This window comes from Python bivittatus, unplaced genomic scaffold (genome assembly GCF_059951505.1).
Source record: "Python bivittatus isolate LINGU-HERP-01145 unplaced genomic scaffold, Pbiv_v1 ctg000070_np1212, whole genome shotgun sequence".
In the NCBI taxonomy this organism is placed as follows: domain Eukaryota; kingdom Metazoa; phylum Chordata; class Lepidosauria; order Squamata; family Pythonidae; genus Python; species Python bivittatus.
In genome coordinates, this window is record NW_028277034.1 from 2,029,968 (window position 1) to 2,050,165 (window position 20,198).

General features: G+C 36.8%; 1 protein-coding gene across 6 annotated transcripts in view; it reads left to right on the forward strand.

Annotated features, from left to right (window-relative positions):
• The window catches only part of PDGFRA (platelet derived growth factor receptor alpha), a 49,668-nt gene that overhangs the window by 27,814 nt on the left and 1,656 nt on the right, over positions 1 to 20,198 (forward strand). For all 6 annotated transcript variants that reach the window (XM_025172524.2, XM_007437187.4, XM_088130840.1 and 3 more), the window contains exons 9-22: positions 1,385 to 1,508; positions 2,865 to 3,058; positions 4,826 to 4,920; positions 5,015 to 5,147; positions 8,071 to 8,175; positions 9,462 to 9,572; positions 10,401 to 10,554; positions 11,315 to 11,481; positions 13,942 to 14,051; positions 16,626 to 16,748; positions 16,964 to 17,075; positions 18,537 to 18,636; positions 19,088 to 19,193; positions 19,877 to 20,112. In XM_025172524.2, coding sequence (XP_025028292.1) covers positions 1,385 to 1,508; positions 2,865 to 3,058; positions 4,826 to 4,920; positions 5,015 to 5,147; positions 8,071 to 8,175; positions 9,462 to 9,572; positions 10,401 to 10,554; positions 11,315 to 11,481; positions 13,942 to 14,051; positions 16,626 to 16,748; positions 16,964 to 17,075; positions 18,537 to 18,636; positions 19,088 to 19,193; positions 19,877 to 20,112 — 1,870 coding nt within the window. The remainder of the gene's footprint in view (positions 1 to 1,384; positions 1,509 to 2,864; positions 3,059 to 4,825; positions 4,921 to 5,014; positions 5,148 to 8,070; positions 8,176 to 9,461; positions 9,573 to 10,400; positions 10,555 to 11,314; positions 11,482 to 13,941; positions 14,052 to 16,625; positions 16,749 to 16,963; positions 17,076 to 18,536; positions 18,637 to 19,087; positions 19,194 to 19,876; positions 20,113 to 20,198) is intronic.

Consider the following 20,198-nt stretch of genomic DNA (forward strand, 5'->3'; position numbering starts at 1 on the left):
GTAGGGCCTTGGTATAAATAACCTTGCCTACATCTACATTCTCACTTTTACAACTCAACTTTGCTAGTCATTAATATATTCAACATTTACATTCTCTCAAGTTATAGCATTGGTATAAATAATACTTCTGAAATTCAGTCAGGTATATGACAAATTATGTAGGAAAATCTTGCTTGCTTGCTCCTATCAGTGGATGATCGTCTGGGGATTATTTCAGCCGACATGCTTAAACATCTGTTGCACTTGGCTGAAAGGCAGAAGTGGTCCCATCCATATGGGTTTAATTTGGAGGGAGGAAGGGGTACATTAAAGGGATAAGGAATCACAGAACAAAATAAGCATTTAGTGGAGAACCTATCCTGATGACCATTGTTTAGTGAGTTTTTAAGGAAGAAATTTGGAAAGAGTTCATACAGATCTGGTTTCCATCAATGCTATCAGATACTTACATTTTATTTATTTGTATCCTTAAAAATGGATTCAATTAATTGGGTCATAGATTATAAATGTTTTAATACAATTTCAGTAATAACTGCAGATGGTAAAGGCTGTTTTAGGAGAGGTCTTCTTCTCTTTGACATGGAGACGAGTGTGTGCTTTTTATCACAGGGTCTACTATAATAATATACAGTGCTTTAATTAAAATCAGAATGTCCCTAGTTAAATAAACTGATTGACAAACTGACTGGTGTAGAAATTTGGTAACTTTTATCAGAGGGTCATTGGCTATTCATACTGGTTGGACTACTGTAGCTAGTAACTGGGTAAATCTAGGTGAACCTTTACTAAAAAGTAAGTTGTACTGAGTTCAATGGGACTTACTCCCAATTTAGATAATATTCAAAGTAGTGCTGCAAGCTTCAATTAGCAAATAAGAAGATATTTTTATTGTGGTATACTACTGTGATAGAGAATGAAATTCTTTTTTGGACTAAAAAAACCTTTCTCCACTAAAGACACTTATACTGAAGTTTTGGTAATACCGTCTGTCAAATGATTTAAATAATTTAATTGACAGATGATTTATCAAGTAATAATGACTGTTGGCAGCCTAAGCTCTGAGATAAGGAATGCTTTGTTAAGATAAGTGTTCACAGTATTGCAGCTTACAGTCTAATCTTAATGGATGTTTAGTTAAAGTTCATCTCATTGAGTTAAGAGAAATTTATTTCAGGTAAATAGGCATAGATAATTCATATAATGCAGGAGACTATCCTGTCTCAGGAAAAACAAGCAAAAAACACCTCAATTTCTGAAGCTGGATTTCCTCAAGGAACAACAGTGTCTCCCAGGCAGATGTGAATTCAAAAATAGTCTGGCTCTGAAGAAACCACCTCCAGCACACAGACCTCTTATATGCTCTTCCCAATTTATCCCTTTCCAGTTCCAGCTTTAATTCGAGACCTGGTAGATAATCACCATGGCTCTGCTGGGCAGACAGTAAAATGTGTGGCAGAAGGGACACCCCTCCCCGATGTGGAATGGCTGGTTTGCAAGGACATTAAAAAGTAAGGCCTTTGATTTTGGCTGCCTTTGAATGGCTTTAGCTGGATGGCATAATAATATGCTTGCTATGTACTTTTCATAATATGTATGTTTGTCAACTGCGTGCCCCTCCAGATGTATTGGATTTCAGCTTCCATAACTCCAAAATTGGTCATAATTTATTAGCTATATTAACAATGTAGTTCTTAAAAGATTATCCTTACCTGGATAAAAGGCAATCTGGATAGACTATTGAATATGGATGTTTAAATTGTTTGCATTTCTTCTCTAGAGAAATATATATTTCTTCATATATGTATTCTATTCTCACATATTATTTCATTATTATTTTTATTATCATTAATTAGATTTAATTAATGTTTTATATTTTGCTTTTAGTTTACCCTTCTTTTCAGTGTTGTATTATTATATTATTACTTTAGTTTTAGGGTTTTTTCATTTTGCAAAACTAATAATAATACAAAACGGTATTGGGCAGTTAGAATGGAATGTAGGTAAAGAGTTGTGGGAGTTGAAATCATTTGAAAATAGGTTTGAGACCACTGGTGTAAAGATTTCAGATTTGGGAGTGGGAATATGATTTTGTTGATTAAAATACCTCTTGAATTTTTAACACTGGCTCTTAGATTTAGTCAGTGTATTGTTAAATGTGTGAATGCATATAATATATCTTTAAACAACCCAAGCCATGAGATTTCTTAATCAGAGATGGACCAACAGGAATGGTTAACCATTCTCTCTTACACAGTACCTTCTGTAAAGCTGTTATTTTCTTCCGGAAAGAAGCTGGGAACCCATTGTATGTTGTAGTTATATATAATTTAAAACTCAAATTTAATTATTGCTAATAAGTTGACCTTATAAAATGTATCTAACAACATTTTCTAAGCCAAATTTTCCTAATTTGAAAACATCTGGGACCAAGGCAAGAATAATACTTTTTTGAGAGCCAGTGTGGTATAAAAAAAAGTGTTAAACTGGCATCACGAAGACCCAGGTTCTCGTCCACATTCTGCTAGAGAAACTTCATCTCTTTCAGCCCAATCTACCTCACAAAGTTGTTATTGTGAGAAAATGGGAGAAGACCTTGAGTTTTTGTGTGAAAAGCAGGCTATAACTCTATCAAACAAATATTTTGGAATAAAGGATAAAAACTGAGATTTGTCCATGTACTTGGTACCATTATTAATGCACCTGAAGTGCTGTTTGTAATACAAATAGGAGGCTAATGTTCAAGGAGAATTTTGATACTGCTTGGGCAATGTGTCTTGATGCCCACAAAGGTATTTGTTCACTAAATTGTTCTCGGTAAAACAAGATTCTTTGGCATGATTAATCAAAAAGCTTCTTCTTTCTAGATGCAACAATGATACCTCATGGACTCTCCTGACCAACAATATCTCTGACATTACGGTGGAGACTCATCTTGATGAGAGGAACATGGTAGCCAGCCAGGTGACTTTTCAAAAGGTGGAAGAAATAATGGCTGTTCGATGTATGGCAAAGAATGACCTTCGTACTGTTACAAGGGAACTAAAGCTTGTGGCTCCCAGTAAGTTAACTTTGTTTGATTTTATTTCATTAGTTCAGCTTGCATTACCTTCACCTATTACAGACACCCAATCAAATATATTAAGATAATAACAACTTACTATTCAAAGTCAGTGTGTGAGGTGTAATGATGCATGATGCCTCTATTATATATTTAGAAGATTTAGAACATATCACAAAGAAAGCAGTGCCATATAATATTTTGTACAAGGGGAAGTAACTGAAGTTTTTATAAGTATTCTAAATATTGCAATATTACTCATTTGGAGCCAGTCTGATATCTGCACAGGTATGCGCTTTTTGAGGGACAACTCCTATACTGTGGGCTAATTTCCATATGATAACTTTTGCAGAGTTATGGCATAAGGGAAAAATCTGTCTCTTTCCCATTACCTTTGCCAAGCTGATTTAGTTGACTGATAATGTTTATCTTTTAATTGGCTTTCTAAATGTCTACAGTTCTCTTTTAATCTTGTCTTCATTAATGCTTATTTGGTGCTTTGAACACTTTTTGTTAGAAAAGTAGAAAAATATCTTCCACAAACAAATTCTTGTAGGTCATAAAAATATCTCAATAATTTTCTTCATTTCCCAAGTGGGGCTAAACTGTATTTGCTCAAAACACACACACACACACACCACAATTTTAGCTGGTAATGAAGTGTCTAAGTTTAGCTGAACCTCAGATTTTTTTTTAGAAAAATAGAAAAAATATTGATATGAGACTTTAATCTCAAACAGAGGAGAACATCAACATAGTTAAGAGATGGATGCACACAGATTAAAAATGAGAATTAAATTCAGCTAAAATTAAGTCATTATTACTTAAGTACTCAATAATTACTAAAATTAAGCACTTAATAATTCAGCTAAAATCAAGTATTACTTCTGGAATGGAATTCTCTTTTAAATCTTTTTGGCCGTAATAAAAAGGATGATGAAAGAGAATTCTACCCCAGAAGTAGCAGACCTTACTAAGTTCATGGTATTTACTGTGAGGTAACTGTGTATAAGGAAGACCTGTTGAACACACTTGGATTTATTTCTGAGTAAACAAGTTCATGTTTAATTTTTCCATCAGAATCAATGGGGCAAAGATTACCATATTCTGTACACTTCCTTGGGAATAAGTCCAACTGAACTTAATGAGAATATTCAAGAACAAAAGATTAAAGTACTTCCTCAACCCAAAAACAAAACAACTTCAGATTTTTTAAGAAGATATCATTAAAACTAGAAAAGATCTATTTGATGTAGCACATATAACTGAAAATAAATACACACTGGAAATAAAAACATATATAGACCAAGGCTAGCATTTACAACATAATAAACTAAGCATGTTTAGATAAGACAGTCTTCTTAATTTGCAATGAATCTGTGAAAGGAACAGTAACAATTATAACCCTCTTAAACAAAAGATGGTTTGTCTTCTCTTTTACTTCTCTTTTACTTCATCTACATTGTCCCCACACATTTCCACTGTTGTTGTTTTTAACAAGGATGACAGAGGATAGAAACAGATGGGAAGTGAACCATATAGTGAATTTTTTTAATGGCTTAATCTGGAATGATCGGATTTTGTTTTGTTTTTTTCCACGTGCAGTGCATATTATAGATGATTACATGAGTTTTTGCAGGTTAATTTCACCATGGTTGCCTTGCTCCTGTGTTAGTACCAATGATATCCACATAGGAAATCATAATGAAAAAATATTTTGCTTAAAAAAAAAAGAAATGAAAGAATCCTATGTGCTTCTCCTTACAGCATTAAGATCGGAACTAACTGTGGCTGCTGCTGTCCTAGTACTGCTTGTGATTGTAATCATTGCGCTGATTGTCTTGGTAATCATATGGAAACAGGTAATGAGAAATCCATTTCTCTAAATCAAATTCCACATGATTACTTAGTTGGGATGAAGCTGATGCATTGTCTTCCATGTCTTCTACCACACAGAAACCCAGATATGAGATCAGATGGCGAGTCATTGAGTCCATTAGTCCTGATGGCCACGAATACATCTATGTGGATCCTATGCAACTACCCTATGACTCAAGATGGGAATTCCCTAGAGATGGATTAGTGTTAGGTAAGGATCACAAAATGGCTTGTGGTTGTGGCTGCTGCCAATAAAAGAGTCTCAATATTTTCATAGGGAACCTCAGAATTGTTATTACCATTAATTAATTATGTACCAGGAAAGGTCTTGCTCCTCTTAGCAACAATTCCTTCATCCTAAACAGCTCCAGATGCTACAGGTGTGACTGCTACAGCCTCACAGTTCTTGGATGATGGTTCTTATGATGGTGAAATAGAAGATAATTTTTTTCTTCTTTTATGAGACTTCATGAGAAATCCCAGTAACACTGGAGCAGCTCATGCTGTGTCTATTCCCTGGCCAGGAACTAATCAAATGTCCTATTGTTGATAGTGATATGATGAAAAAACAGAACTTGGGCTCTTCTGCTTGATCAGGACATCTTTCTACCAACCTATTCTCATGCTTACTTTACACAAAATGAAGTAATATTATGAGGTGGTAAAATTCTCCACTTTATCACTTCAGACTGTAGGTAGACGGGCATCCTGTCTAGTATTTGGATAGGGACATATTCTCTGAGTTTGAATCCTTGTATAATAAAAGCAGGGGTCCCACTGCTCAAGAAGGGAGATATCAGTAGATTTTATCAGAAGGTTTACAGAAGTACTCACCCCAAATCTTTTAGAAAAACTCTAAAAAGGAGAAACAACCCCAGATGGCTTATTGAAGAATGAACAAACTTCACTGTTACAGAGTGATGGCCAACTGAATGGAATAGAGTGTCCTGGAAAAAGATAAGGCCGGATGAACCTAGAACTAAAGAACTGTACATTGCAACAGTCATTGCAGATCTCATTGTATATAAAGCCATATATGGATGGATGGATGGATGGATGGATGGATGGATGGATGGATGGATAGATAGATAGATAGATAGATAGATAGATAGATAGATAGATAGATATTATCAGACAGATGATCAATGTGTATATTACTGCTTTCCACATCATATCCCCAGCTGGCTTTCACCTTCAAGAGTTCTTTCTGACAACATAAGAGAAGAAAGAAATCAGAGAACCAAAGGCTTTCCATGTAAATTGAACTCCTTTAGCTATCTTCAGTACAGTGGGAAAATGCCCCATCAATCATATAAAAACAGAAGGATACCTAGTTTTCAGTCAAGGTGAATGATATTGCTACTATTTATGGGCTAATGTAAAAGAGTTTTAATTATAGATCTGCTATTCAGTTGGATTCATATGATCCAAGCTGAAATGAATCAATTTGTTTCAATGCATTAACCTGTTTCAACATCTGCTTTGCTTAGAACTGATTACGCAGTAGTCCCAACTGTCCAGGCTGGAGAGAGGCAGCTGCTAGATAATGATCGGCTTGTTTATTTCCTTTCACGTATTTTCAGAAAGAATGAAAAAGTTATGGAAACTGTTTTGCAGAGCTCAGCATTGAATCCTGTTTCAATGTTTAGGGACAGCCTTGGTGGATTTAGATTAATAAGAGAGGGCTGTATCTGATAATACGCAAAGTGCTTTCCTCTCATATAGATTGGCTATAGCTTGCAGAAACAAGATGTAAAACCCTAATCTTATTCCAGACATTTAATCTGCAAATACCTGGTGTGTGTGTGTGTGTGTGTGTGTGTGTACACACATACAAATACATACACCCCCCCCGAAAGGACATGAGAAAGGTGAAATAGACAATTTAGTGATAAATCCTTGATTCTCAGGAAGTTCACTCAGCCTTCTCTGCACATATTTATCAGAAGTATGTATGCAGAATAGGATGTTTTTTCATGATGAATACACATAATCATGACACTGAGTGATATGGGCACTGGATGATGACTAAATCAAGCCACTCCAACAAAGCTTTAAAGGAGCTGCATCCTGCCATGTGGTCCACAGATCTTAAGTCACAAAGAGCTTCAGAGCATAGGCTTTCTTCATCCTGGTTCTATATCAAGAAGCCAGATCAAAGTTTTATTTGCCAAAGACCTATAGAAAATTTCCTTGTGGGATTTTTGATAATGGACCTAACTGTGCTTCCATTAAAGCCAATTAAATACTTTAATAGAGAAAAATTAGGCCAAGCTTTTCTCAGGTTCACAGGTACTAAAGATCCCATTAGAGCTGATCAGATACTTTAATGGGATAAATATTAATCCAAGCTTTTGAGAACAATTCAGAATCTGCAGAAAAATTTCTAAGGTTGTATTGTTTTCTGAATGGCCACTCAGTTCTTGAACTTTGTAAACATACATTGTACAGTGAGACTGGTATAGTGGTGGATGAATACTGTAGAGTTGTTTAATTTTCACGACCTGATCTGGCTGTATAAATATAAAACTAATGAAAACTTTGCTGAAACACAGAGAAATCAAATATAGAAGCATAGTAACTGGCATCTTCTGGAAGGATGTTTAGTGGCTATTTGAACTGGCATCTTAACGTGCTGTTTCATTATCTTTGTATAGTCCCTATCAATCCAGTGTGGTGGTGTGGTTAAGGCACCAGGCTAGAAACCAGGAGACTGTGAGTCCTAATCCCACCTTAGGCACAAAGCCAGCTGGGTGACCTTGGGCCAGTCACTCTCAGCCCTAGGAAGGAGGAGGCAATGGCAAACCAGTTCTGAAATCTTGCCAAGAAAACTGCAGGGACTTGTCCAGGCAGTCGCCAGGAGTCAAGACTGACTCGAAGGCACTCCCCCACCCCCAAAAGTCCTTATTAGGATTTATATTCATGTTGCTATTTTTCTAGTCCTGATTTCCTATTTACTTCACTAGAGGAAATAGATTACATTGAGCAAAGCAAAATTATATTTCAATTAGATGATCCAGTCAGCTTACTAAGATCACTCTGAAATGCATTTCAGTGGAGTTACATAAAGATTTCCACAGACGATGAGTTAAGGTGTAGGTTAATTCTCAGTACCTGTATTCTCTTTTCCACAGGCCGAATCCTTGGTTCTGGAGCTTTTGGGAAAGTAGTTGAAGGAACTGCGTATGGATTGAGTCGGTCACAACCAGTGATGAAAGTAGCTGTGAAAATGTTGAAACGTAAGCATTTTTCAATTTACAACTAATGTACTGCATCATTGTCTTTAATGTCATACCATTAGCATGTGAGCTTGAAAAAAATTAATTAGCTTAGTATATTGCCTATAAAATTAATGTTTAATGTGACTAGGTACTTCTTTTTTTTTTAAAAAAAAGTGTTGAGTAAAGTTACAAGTTTATAATTTAACAGCCTGAGTCTGATAATAGCAGAATTGAGAAAAACTGTAATTATATAATTGCAATATTTTGCCATCAGGTTTGGTGATCATTAAGCTAAACTAGATAGTACTCAGGAAGTTTCAAACTATAATTTATTAACACTGTGTGAATAAATAAAGCATGAGCAGTGAATATTAACACACAACACTTGCATACCAGCAGAATGTTTAAAACTGCTCCCTCCCAAAGCAGTTTCAGTCTGACCCATGGATCACCTTCAGTGCTGACCATCTCAAAATACAGAGAAAAATACTTTGCCACTCCAAGAGAAGAAAATAAAACAGTTTGTTTGTGCCTTTCTCCATGCTTTCTAGTTTATATATTTATGTGCATTTGTTTGGTGATTTGCAAGAAATCACCGAAATGGTTGCTATGCCACCATTCCTCTGTTGCAGTTAAAAGCCCCTGTGAATTGGGAAAACAAAATGATAAAATTTGGCAATTTGCAACTGGGTGCTTTTCACAGAAAGTGGAACATGGTAGTATGTTAGCTGGATTATCAAGAGGGGAGAGATATTTTCTAAACAAGTTAAGAACAGGATGCTGGACATGTGGAATGGTGGGGAGTAATGGCTGGCTTGAACATTCCTGCTAGTGGGAAACAGACCACCCACAAAATCCACTGAATTGCAGCAATTCAAAGAAAAATACTGATTTTGTTGAGGTTTACAGCAAATTAACGCATTTCCTCCAAAGAAATGAGATCGTAAGATCAATCCATTCTGGATCTGATCCCAAAATGGTGCAAAATAATAATTTTGAACTACCCACGGTCTGATTCAGAAAGCAGTCTAAATTGGGAAGAATTCAAACAAATGCCCACTATACAAAGAGACAGTTGCTTTATTTGTTAAACAAGGTGTGCGTCCTAGTTAAGAAATCAGTGAATAAAATGAAAAGAGTTTTCTTTCCCTAGCAGATCTTCTTTTGAAAAGTTTTTTTCCCCCACAAAGACTCCTGTCACAAGGAAGTACCATAGTGCCCATGATGGCTTAGTTCTTTTCAATACTGTGAGTATTTCTAGAAAAACACATTCTAATTCTCCATGTAATGTATTTTTTCACCAGCAACTGCAAGATCCAGTGAAAAGCAGGCTCTCATGTCTGAATTAAAGATAATGACTCATCTTGGTCCCCACTTGAACATTGTCAACCTCTTAGGAGCTTGCACAAAATCAGGTAAATTTGTCTAGCAGTCTCCTTTCTCAGCTGCTGAAAAAAAGAAATGGGTAAACTGGCCTGATTGCTCCCACTGAGGTAGCATTAGAAGGCTAGGCTGTAATTTAACAGATCAAACGGTGGCCATTCTACAAGATCACTTGTAGATTCATTATACAAGCCTTCCCAGCATGATGCTTTTCAGATGTGTTGGTGCTACAACTCCAGATCTGCTCAGATTACAACTCCAAGAATTACCAGCCAGCATGGTAAACACATCTGGAAGGCACCAAGTTCAGGAGGTAGCATTACATCATAATTATTCTGTAATTATTGTCAAATCTGTATTATCAGGATTGTATAATTTAAGACCTGCCAGACCAAACACAGCCTCTTTAGCCACAGAGAGAAGCCAAGAGGGACTTCTGAGTACAGAAGGGTTGTTATGAACCTGGCACATTTTCATTCGCAGTTCTTGACATTCAGGTTTCAAAGCCTTTCTGACAACCTTTAAGGACATGGCATTTATGTGTAGGATTCAATGTAGAAAAGTCTCTGATGACCTCTGAGTATGTCTTAAAAGGCAGATCTTATTTCCAGGAGGGCACCTAGGACTCTCAGCGGTTTGCTTTAGCTGACAAAGATGGGAGATGAATTCAAAGAATTTCTTCATACTTCTTGGGTTTGTGTACTGAGAAAGCAGCATTATTATTGGGATACAATTGCTATCATTGGGACAGTGGTCTCTAATTAGTTTCCATGCCTAAGTATTGTTTACGTAGACATGGAAACTAATTAGATTAGCTGGCATTAAGTATTGTTTTGCTTTTTTCCTCCCATTGTCATTAGGTCCAATATACATCATAACGGAATACTGCTTTTATGGGGACTTGGTGAACTACCTGCATAAAAATAGGGATAACTTTCTGAGCCGACATCCTGAAAAGGCCAAGAAGGACCTGGACATCTTTGGTATGAACTCTGCAGATGAAAGCACTAGAAGGTAGGCTTTGGCTATAAAGTAATCAAAGGGACAGTGTTAATCTAATGATACTGAGATATGGGGCTGAGGAAACTAACATAGAGCTTAGCAAGGTCCATCCTTCCAAATGGTTCAACATGGACCCTCCTTTATACGCCCAGGTCAAACTGGAAATACTTAATGTATTAATGAGATAAAGCTGTACAGTATTTAATTCAGTTTTTTACATCTAGAATTAGTTGCAAAAACGGCAAATATGAATGCCATAGGAATGGCGTTCTAATTCTCAAGGGATTTCTAGCAGCACTGTTACCCCCTCACCCTCATTTTCCCAAAGTCAGTTTGAGGCCACTATTTATGCTCTAACAGGAACTTTTTATGGTGAGCTCCATAGCTTCACTTGGATGGAAGATTTATATATTGTTACCCAAGCCATGCTTACTACTGTATTGTATGTTGCTAAAACTCTTTTTTAAGACATAATAATATTATGGAAACTTTATAGATAATTTGCCATGGTGTCTTTTTCATAAGCATAAGGAAAAAAAGTTTCTAATGGGATGAAGTAGTACAGGGTAGATTTATGATTTTAAAGTATCAGTGAATGAGAAAATCACTGAAGAGTAATTTTGGGAATGGTCCACAGATTGCCCAGACTTTATTGTAATGTCCATCTTTTGCTCTATACTCAACAGACAAGAGATCACTATGTTAAGTAAGTGTTGCAAATCCCAATTTGTGCACTAATTTCTTTACATTGCCATTGGGCTTTTAATTCCAGCTATGTCATCCTGTCCTTTGAAAATAATGGTGAATATATGGACATGAAACAAGCAGAGACAACTCAGTATGTGCCCATGTTAGAAAGAAAAGACAGGTCGAAATACTCTGACATCCAAAGATCTTTGTATGATCGCCCTGCTTCATATAAGAAAAAATCTGTGTTGGGTAAGTCCATTTGTATGTGTGTATCAGTCTTAGAATATATAGCTAAGTAATTTTATTCTGCAAAGGATCAGACTAGATTTTCCAATGACTTTTTCCAAGCTGAAATGCTTCACTTAAAGGAATGGGTTAAGTTTTCTTCCTGCACTGTTTTTCTGACCAAAATAATCTGAAGTTGCTGATAATCTTGCAGGAGAAAAAAATCAAAGGTTTTGTGCCATGGCTCTGGTCATTTCATCTCTCTGTTCCATAGCTTTTATGATTTTGACTGTACCATGGGAGATTTGGTTCTGCATTGTCCCTAACTTCTACACCATTTAGTTCTTTTATGCTCAAGTTCATGGCAGAAGTAATTGCCCTTGGGTTTTTTTGTCTTTCAGGCTTAATTGCAATGGTCTATTCTTTCTGTGTTAAGTTATCTGTATGTGCAGAAGGGTAACTAAGGGTCAGGTCTTATGCCCATTTGGGCATTTACTTTTTCTAAAAAATGGAAGTATTTCAGCTTGGTTTTAGAGGTCATAGAAACAATTTCTGAAAGATTACAAAGATATACAAAGATTATAATCCTTGATTATAGCCTGAATCATAACTGTTTGACCAAGAACAAAAGGTATTTCATTCTGTAAAACCAGCTGCGTCACAGCGGATGATAGCATCTAGGTAACTTAAAGTGAGTCCCCAAAACTAAGCAGGGCTGGATCTGGTTAGTACTTGGATGGGAGTCCATTGGAAATCCCAGAGTATAGGCTACACTGGAAGTCAAAAAGACATCATGGAAGAAGGCAGTGGTAAATTACTTTCCATACTGCTGCCAGAAAAACTACATGGACGCATCCATATAGTCACCCATAATAAAGGTCAATTCAAGGAAGTCTTTACTTAAAAGAACATTTTTGTATAATGAGAAATCCAAATAGTATACACATTTCAGACAAGTGTGCCCACTAGTAGATATTTTGTGCACTGTTTAGTAATAATTTAGGTTCAATTTCAGTGAACACTCCAGGGTTAGGAAGAATTGAAAATGCAGCATTAAAGCAATTCGAATGTTCTATCCAAATAGTGGCTTGTTAATAAGATTCCCAAATACTGAGTCTTGAAGAATGCTACAAAAAGCAGTCATATTAGATGTAACATTTTCTACTTCAGGGTACAGTGAAGGCAAAAATACAGTGGAGCCCTTCTTTCTGCAAACAACAATGATATTGTTCTTATAATTCAGCTAATTATCTAAGTTTGCAGAGAAAGCATCAGTTACTATTTACAATCCAAAATGAGGCAGGTATTCAGGATGACCTCTGGAATGAAAGATTTTCTATCTTTTCTTTATCCTCTTCTGCACAGCACATTATCATGCCAACATTTACCTCCATCCACATAATTGATCAGTGGTGTTTCTTAGGCTTAATGAGAGCCAGGATCTTAGGTAGCACAAATGGTTTGGCTTTCTTTTTGTGTTTAGCTGGATTTTGAGCCACTTATTTGGCCTTTTCTTAGATTAGGATTCATTCCTAGAAGTTAACCGGCTTTAAACAGAAGTGATTTGTAGAATACCAAATTGATGGTTAGTGAAGGGCCTTATGGCCAACTCATCCCTTTTCCTGTCCTATTACAGAGAGATCTTATCCATGGCTTATAGAAAAGATTTGCTGTCTCCTGATTCTTAGTGCCTGAACCTGATTCTCTTCCAGACCCAGCTCTGTTGTCACAGGCTTGTCCACTATAGCTTTACTGGGTCAACGAGTAACCAAATAATTATATTTTAGGCCTGCTGCTGCTGTCATTTTTCAGAGCATAATAAGACCCATGCTGCAGAATCATTGATCCTTTGACAGTCTTGGGTAGCCCCAATTACTAAAGAGCACAAGTCAGCCTAGCAAAGCTAAACAGGACAAAAATGGATATAAGTAGAAAACAAGTGGATGATTCCATGCCATTTCTAAATGATGGCTTTGGATTTAAACCACACTGGAATAAAGTAACAACGAGCCCTATAATGTGTAGGTGGTGCTTCTTTAATCCTGCAATTTCATGGAAAAATGTCTATAATTAAAGGAAAAATAAAACTATATTTAGTATTTGGATTTTTTTTAAAAAAATACTCTTGTCTATTATTGATGGATGCAAATGCATGAGTAGTTTGTTTTGCAGAAATGTTTTGGAGGTATAGCTATCAACTTAATGTCATGGAATGACAGAGGAAAGATCATTGGCTTTGGTAAAGGGAAACAACAATAGCAGCTGGGTAGAAAAACATTGCATCTAAGGAAGTTTGAAATAAGAATTTTATGCAGGGAAATGCTGCTGAAGATACTGCCCCCTTCATGTCTCAGAAAGATACAACCTGTTCAAAGGCCTCTCACTATGATGCCAAACTGAAAGAGATAGGTGGATTTGTTCCTCCAGTGTTACATTTTAACAGAAGAACTTTCTTTTCATTTTTCCTCCTCTCAATGAAACTAGATGTTAAGAACCTCCTTTCTGATGATAATTCAGAAGGCCTCAGTTTGTTGGATCTGCTGAGCTTCACATACCAGGTGGCACGGGGAATGGAGTTCCTGGCTTCAAAAAATGTGAGTGGAAAGGCATGAAGGGTGGCTTCATTTTAAACAATGTTTATCTCTGAGGCTTTGCAAAGATGTCTTACAGAAGGAACGATCAACAGAACATGCATGAGAAAATGGATTATTTGTACTGTGTGAATAATTTGAGACAGCTGGCGTTTTCCACACAGTTGCCAGTCCAGGGCAATCACACTAAAAGCATAAACACAAACAGCCAATTCTCTCATAAATCCAGTATAACATATTTAGTTCTAAAGTTTCCTATTAAATTCTAGAAAACAAAAATTACACTAATGTCATTCCCTAGCAAGATTAGCAACAGGGGTGTTATCTAAATTAGGCAATGACCACTTCCAACAATAATTAGCCACCGGGCTCCTGCTCTCTCAATTTCCACCACCAAGGAACACAGAAGACTGGCTACAGTTTCTTCTCTCTCCACTCTTGCCCTACACTTTGTTATAAGAGGACTGAAAACTCTTTTGCTGCCTAATAAAAGCACTGTTATTCCACGCTGCCAGTAGACTAGCTTCCCGTAATGAAAGTGTCATCCTCCTACAATAACAGGAGGCACAGCTTTAGGGATGCTTCGAGCATTAGGGCGCACAGAGTCAGCAGCAGGATCTAGCCTGATGGAAGAAGAAAACCAGGAAGAGCTGGAAAAAAAATTAATAACTACTTGCACAAATCAGATTGAGTTGACTAGATCAGTGTTTGTCAACCTCAGCAGCTTTAAGACATGTGGATTTCAGCTCCCAGAATTCCCCAGCCAGCATGCTGGGGGTTGAAGTCCACAGGTCTTAGAGTTGCTGAGGTTGAAAAACAACAGGCTAGATAACGGGTTTTCTCACTGCTGCTGCAGAATTACATTATGCATGTGTTTTTGTGTGGGGTGGGGAAAAGTGCTATTGTATGTACTTGGCCATTTTAGGTAGGCTGTAACATTAAATAATTTTCGTTCTGATTTATTAAGACTTTAGTTAGGTTCTTGTGCCAAGCTTGTGGCTGCTGTATCTCCTTCCCTTGCTCATCCTCCACGCTTACCTGCTACGATCAATAGGATTTCCAGTGTTAGGAGAGAGAAGTGGGAGAGTGAGAGCAGCAGTGAGAAAGATCCTGGAAGTGTTTTTAAATGGAGCATGGAGAAAATCAATATAGTCAGAACTTGACAAAAGGCATTTATTTTCTGAGACCTTTTCACACTTGCCAACTCAGTAGGTAGCTGTAATACAAGTTTTCAGCTTTTTTTCTGACACAGTCACAAAAGCAATACAATACAGATTTCTTTTTCCTACTGAATTATGATTCAGTCTTGATTCAGAAGCCACAAATTGTTAACTAATTTGATATAATATAGCAGTGCACAAAGGTAATGAAAATGCATGATTCCATATATGTCCTCAGAAAACCTTTACAGGTAGTCCTCGCTTAATGACCCCAATAGGGGCTGGAAATTTTGTTGTTATGCAGGGTGATTGTTAAGTGAAACATCATGTGATCACACCCAATTTTATGACATTTTTGCAGTGGTCATTAAGCGAATCACCATGTTGTTAAGTGAATCATGTGGTCATTACGTGAATCATATGGTTCCCCACTGATTTTGCTTGCTGGAAGCTGGTTGGGAAGGTTGCAAATGGTGATCATGTGACCCTGGGACAGTGCAACCATCATAAGTGCAAGCTGGTTGCTGAGTGCCCAGATCATGATCATGTGATGGTGGGGGCACTGTGATAGTCGTAAGTGCGAGGACTTTTCATAAGTAGCTTTTTAGCACCATCATAACTTTGAATGGTCACTAAACAAACAGTCATTAAGCAAAGACTACCTGTATAAGGGGGAGATCCAGGCAGAAGAAACACGATTCACACTGATAGATTGCACACATGTTATTATGTAGATTCCAGGTTTTCCAAAAACAGTGTATTTGTGCATTTACGTAACATTTTCTGAAAAATGAATATTACTGTGGGGGGAGATGAGAAGAAAGCATTTGGTTCCCCACTCACAAAAACTAGCTACAAACCCCAATTTCCACAACTTTTAATCAGTCTGTTGAGCTGTTTTAAGGGTGGGGATGGGAGAGGGACCTCCTCCATATTCAACAGCCAACCAGCTTCCAATTACTGTACTACCAAGAAGGACACTCTTCACAGTGGTCATCCTGTGTGTATGGGGTGGGAGGGGGGTAGGAATTGAACCCTGCCAGTGAAATATCCATAGATTTGCTTGCCATTACAAACCAGTGTAGTATAAATACCAGTGTCTATGTTAGGATTTAGGCAGCTTCAAATTTTCATGTGGTCAAGAGAGTGGCAGTGCCAAAACTGCATGCCAGGCTCAGAAACAAAGCCAGCCTAGTTTGCTCAGTCCTCTAGATTTGGTGTATCTGCACTCATCCTTCCTGTTCCCTTCCCTCTATTCTCTTAGAAGTCTTTTCCACCTTTAACTTTTCAAATGTATACCCCTTAGCTTAAGGTTCATTGCAATTTTGCCTACTAACACCAGCCAAGTGCTGTACTGTATATACTGAAGGCATAGTATTATTCTAAACATTATTAACAGAATGTTTGCTTTTTACAGTGTGTGCACCGTGATCTGGCAGCACGAAATGTCCTCTTGGCTCAAGGGAAAATTGTGAAGATCTGTGACTTTGGGCTAGCGAGGGACATCATGCATGATTCAAACTATGTATCCAAAGGCAGTGTATGTATTGTTGTTGTTTATAAGTGGGGACAGGAGTTGCATGGGGTGGGTGAGAAGCAATCCACAGTATTAAGAAAATGGCCTTGGGTGGTCATCTATAGTGTTTTTAGCCAAATTCTTGTGGCTACAAATCAACTTTAAAGATCCACTGGTAGTGAAGATTTCATTTATGAAAACTCTTGCATATCTTCTAATAAACTCTTTGCCTTTTTCAGACCTTTCTTCCAGTGAAATGGATGGCACCTGAAAGCATTTTTGACAACCTGTATACCACATTAAGCGATGTCTGGTCATATGGCATCCTGTTGTGGGAAATATTTTCTCTTGGTAGGCAAACTAATTGTTTTGGTGTATGAAAGTATTGAGCCTGATGAATGAGTAGACATCTACAATACATTATGGTTGAAACTTGTGTGTAGAGGCATGTTAAAATTGTAGCAGTATTAGTATTTTTATTTGATATGTACTTATGGTACAAATGGACAACAATAAAAACCACAATGTAATATCAGCAAGTATACACTGCTGACAGCTACACTGCTGAAAAGGTTGTATCCTGTAATTTATCATTTCCAAACTTCACAAATTATAACAAATTTTGTGTAAATTTTTGCAATTAGAATTTTCATAGGTTAATTTTGTAAAGAATATTCATTTCCATATTTTCTAAGCCAATCCATAATTCTGTTTTTGATACTTATTAGCAATGTGTAATACTCAATTGTTATTACTTAAAAGAAATTGTGCATCTACATATTCTTTTAAATAATACATAAACACAGTTCTATGATTTGACAGTCACCAGTAGACCATCTTTTGTAAATGGTTTGCTATAGATCAGAAAATATGAAGAAATTCTGCTTTAGTTTTTTTGCAACTCCAACAGTTATCCTGATCTTTATTATGACATATTAACCCAGTATGTAAGGTATCAAAGTTTGATTTATTTTATACTCAAGAGTACAAAACTCCTGTACGTAGAACATTGCTCTTTTGCTCTTTTTTCTTTTTCTATCGTTTTCTTTTGTTCTTTGTTTTATTTTCAAACAATTCATTCATAACAATACATTTTCAAAAAGCCTCACCCCCAACATAGTCCTGCTTGCATGATTGTGGCTCCACCTTCTGTATGGTTCTCAGTTTCTCCTCAGCCACCCACCCATGTTGAGTGCAGACCTGGCCATGAAAAGAATGTCCACTCATAATTTAAATAGGATTCATACATTATGCTAAACCAATAACCCCAAATTCACTTTATGCCATAGAATTAAGTGGATTTATTGTTGAATTACAAGCCATTAATAAATCATATATTTTCCTATATATTTTGATATCTGTAAAAAAATCCTCCATTTTTTGCAGTTGTCCTTCCTTAGCCAGTGATTTATGTATACTATTATAGACTTCAAAATATTTAGAGTGATGATACCCACAGCCTACTGAATCTCCAGCTTAGACTGATTCTCCCAGCCACTGAAGGCAGATATTTATGAAGAAGATGTAGCTTGTTTAGAAGTCTTGCAGCTGCTGAAGTTATGTGAATGGTTGAAAGATGTGACTAGATCATAACTTCACTTTATTTTGACTTACCTGCTTTCTAAAAATTTTTGAGGGGGGAAATGCTTGCATTCTTATCTTTGACATATGTTGAACTAGTCAAATTTTATAGTCCTTCGTAGGATACTGCTTGGTACTTACTAAAAAAAGTACCAAGTTTTTTTTTGTAGTTTTTGTAGTTGCTTCTTGAACCAGAAAATGTGATGTCAACTTTCTGCTCTTGTCTTTCAGGTGGCACCCCATACCCAGGCATGATGGTTGACTCTACCTTCTATAATAAAATAAAAAGTGGCTATCGGATGGCAAAACCAGATCATGCTACCTCTGAGGTGTATGTATTGTCTTGTATCTTCTTTCCACAACATTTCTGCTTACAGATAATATGAGTGAATGTCTTCAACTGGTGTCCTTGCAGCATTCAGTCCAAAATGTTTCAAGGCTGAAGTCTGAAATTTGCAGTAGAGCCCTAGCTATGGATTGGCCTGCCCCCTGCAATATTACTCCTCTCAAAAAACAGTATTGCTCTTTAAGAAAAGATGCTGTTAGGTGACAATCATGAATTTCCTGGGATACTTCTAAGGAGAAGACAACCTAGTGGGAGCATGAAAACTGATAGTGAATCAATGTTCCTTTTACTGAGATGCATATTTGTCATTAGCTGAGAGGTACACCATGAGTGGCTTTCCCCCCATTTTTCATCAACCTTATATCTTGTCATTAATTTACTTATGAAATTTCCCAATCTCAGATAATGAAGCTATTTTCTCCTGTATGATTCCCAGGTATGACATCATGGTGAAGTGCTGGAATAGTGAACCCGAAAAGAGACCTTCTTTTTACCACTTGAGTGAAATAGTTGAGAATCTGTTGCCTGGTGAATACAAGAAGGTTAGTCTTTTCAGAAATTGGGTGTTGCTTTTAGTATTTTAAAAATACGTTTTGTTTATGATCCCTGGGGTGAATTATGTGTTTTAAAATTATGTTCTAGAGAATGATGGCAGTGTGGGGATAAAAAGTTGTAATGCCTGGGACAAAATTGACAAATGATGTAGTAGGATGGACAACATACATGCCTTTTAGCCCCTTTCCATAGAGGACTGTCTACTAAAAGACAGAAATGATCCATCAAATGGCAGGTCTTGGAAATGCTGTTGAAGTTCACAGGTTGTTTGGGTTATTATTATCATTATGGACTATAATTTTAGCTTTAATACTTCACATTTCCTGAAATATTAAATGTGTTGAGTCATCCTTGATCCCTAATTAAATTCTTGAAAATATCAGTAAAGGCTGCTGTTGTTGCTGCTGCTTTGCTATAACTTCACAGCCATTTGTGCTGCAGGGCTTCAATTAATAGAGCCACTGTTCTCATTAAAAATATTGATCATTTCTGAAATTATTTTTTCTCTGAAAATATCCTACATGTGAAGCATGATCCTTGGATAGCAAAAGGAAACCTTACTGCAGCACGGTATTAGATTTTATAGAGAAGGAAGCCTGATAAAGCTCTAGGATGATAAGAAGGAATATTTATAGGGTTCTAACCAATTTTGCAAAACATTTTTTTTCAGAGTTACGATAGAATTCATTTGGACTTCTTAAAGAGTGACCATCCTGCTGTCACACGCATGAGAGTAGACTGTGACAATGCATATATTGGTGTCACTTACAAGAATGAGGACAAACTGAAAGACAGGGAGAGTGGATTTGATGAACAAAGACTCAGCGCAGACAGTGGCTATATAATTCCACTGCCTGATATTGACCCTGTATCAGAAGATGAACTTGGGAAAAGGAACAGGCACAGGTAAACACAGAAGGGAATTCAGCATGTTGTAAATTTGGTCATGTGAGGTAGTATATTCAGCTTAGCTCTGCAGTTACTGTTAATAA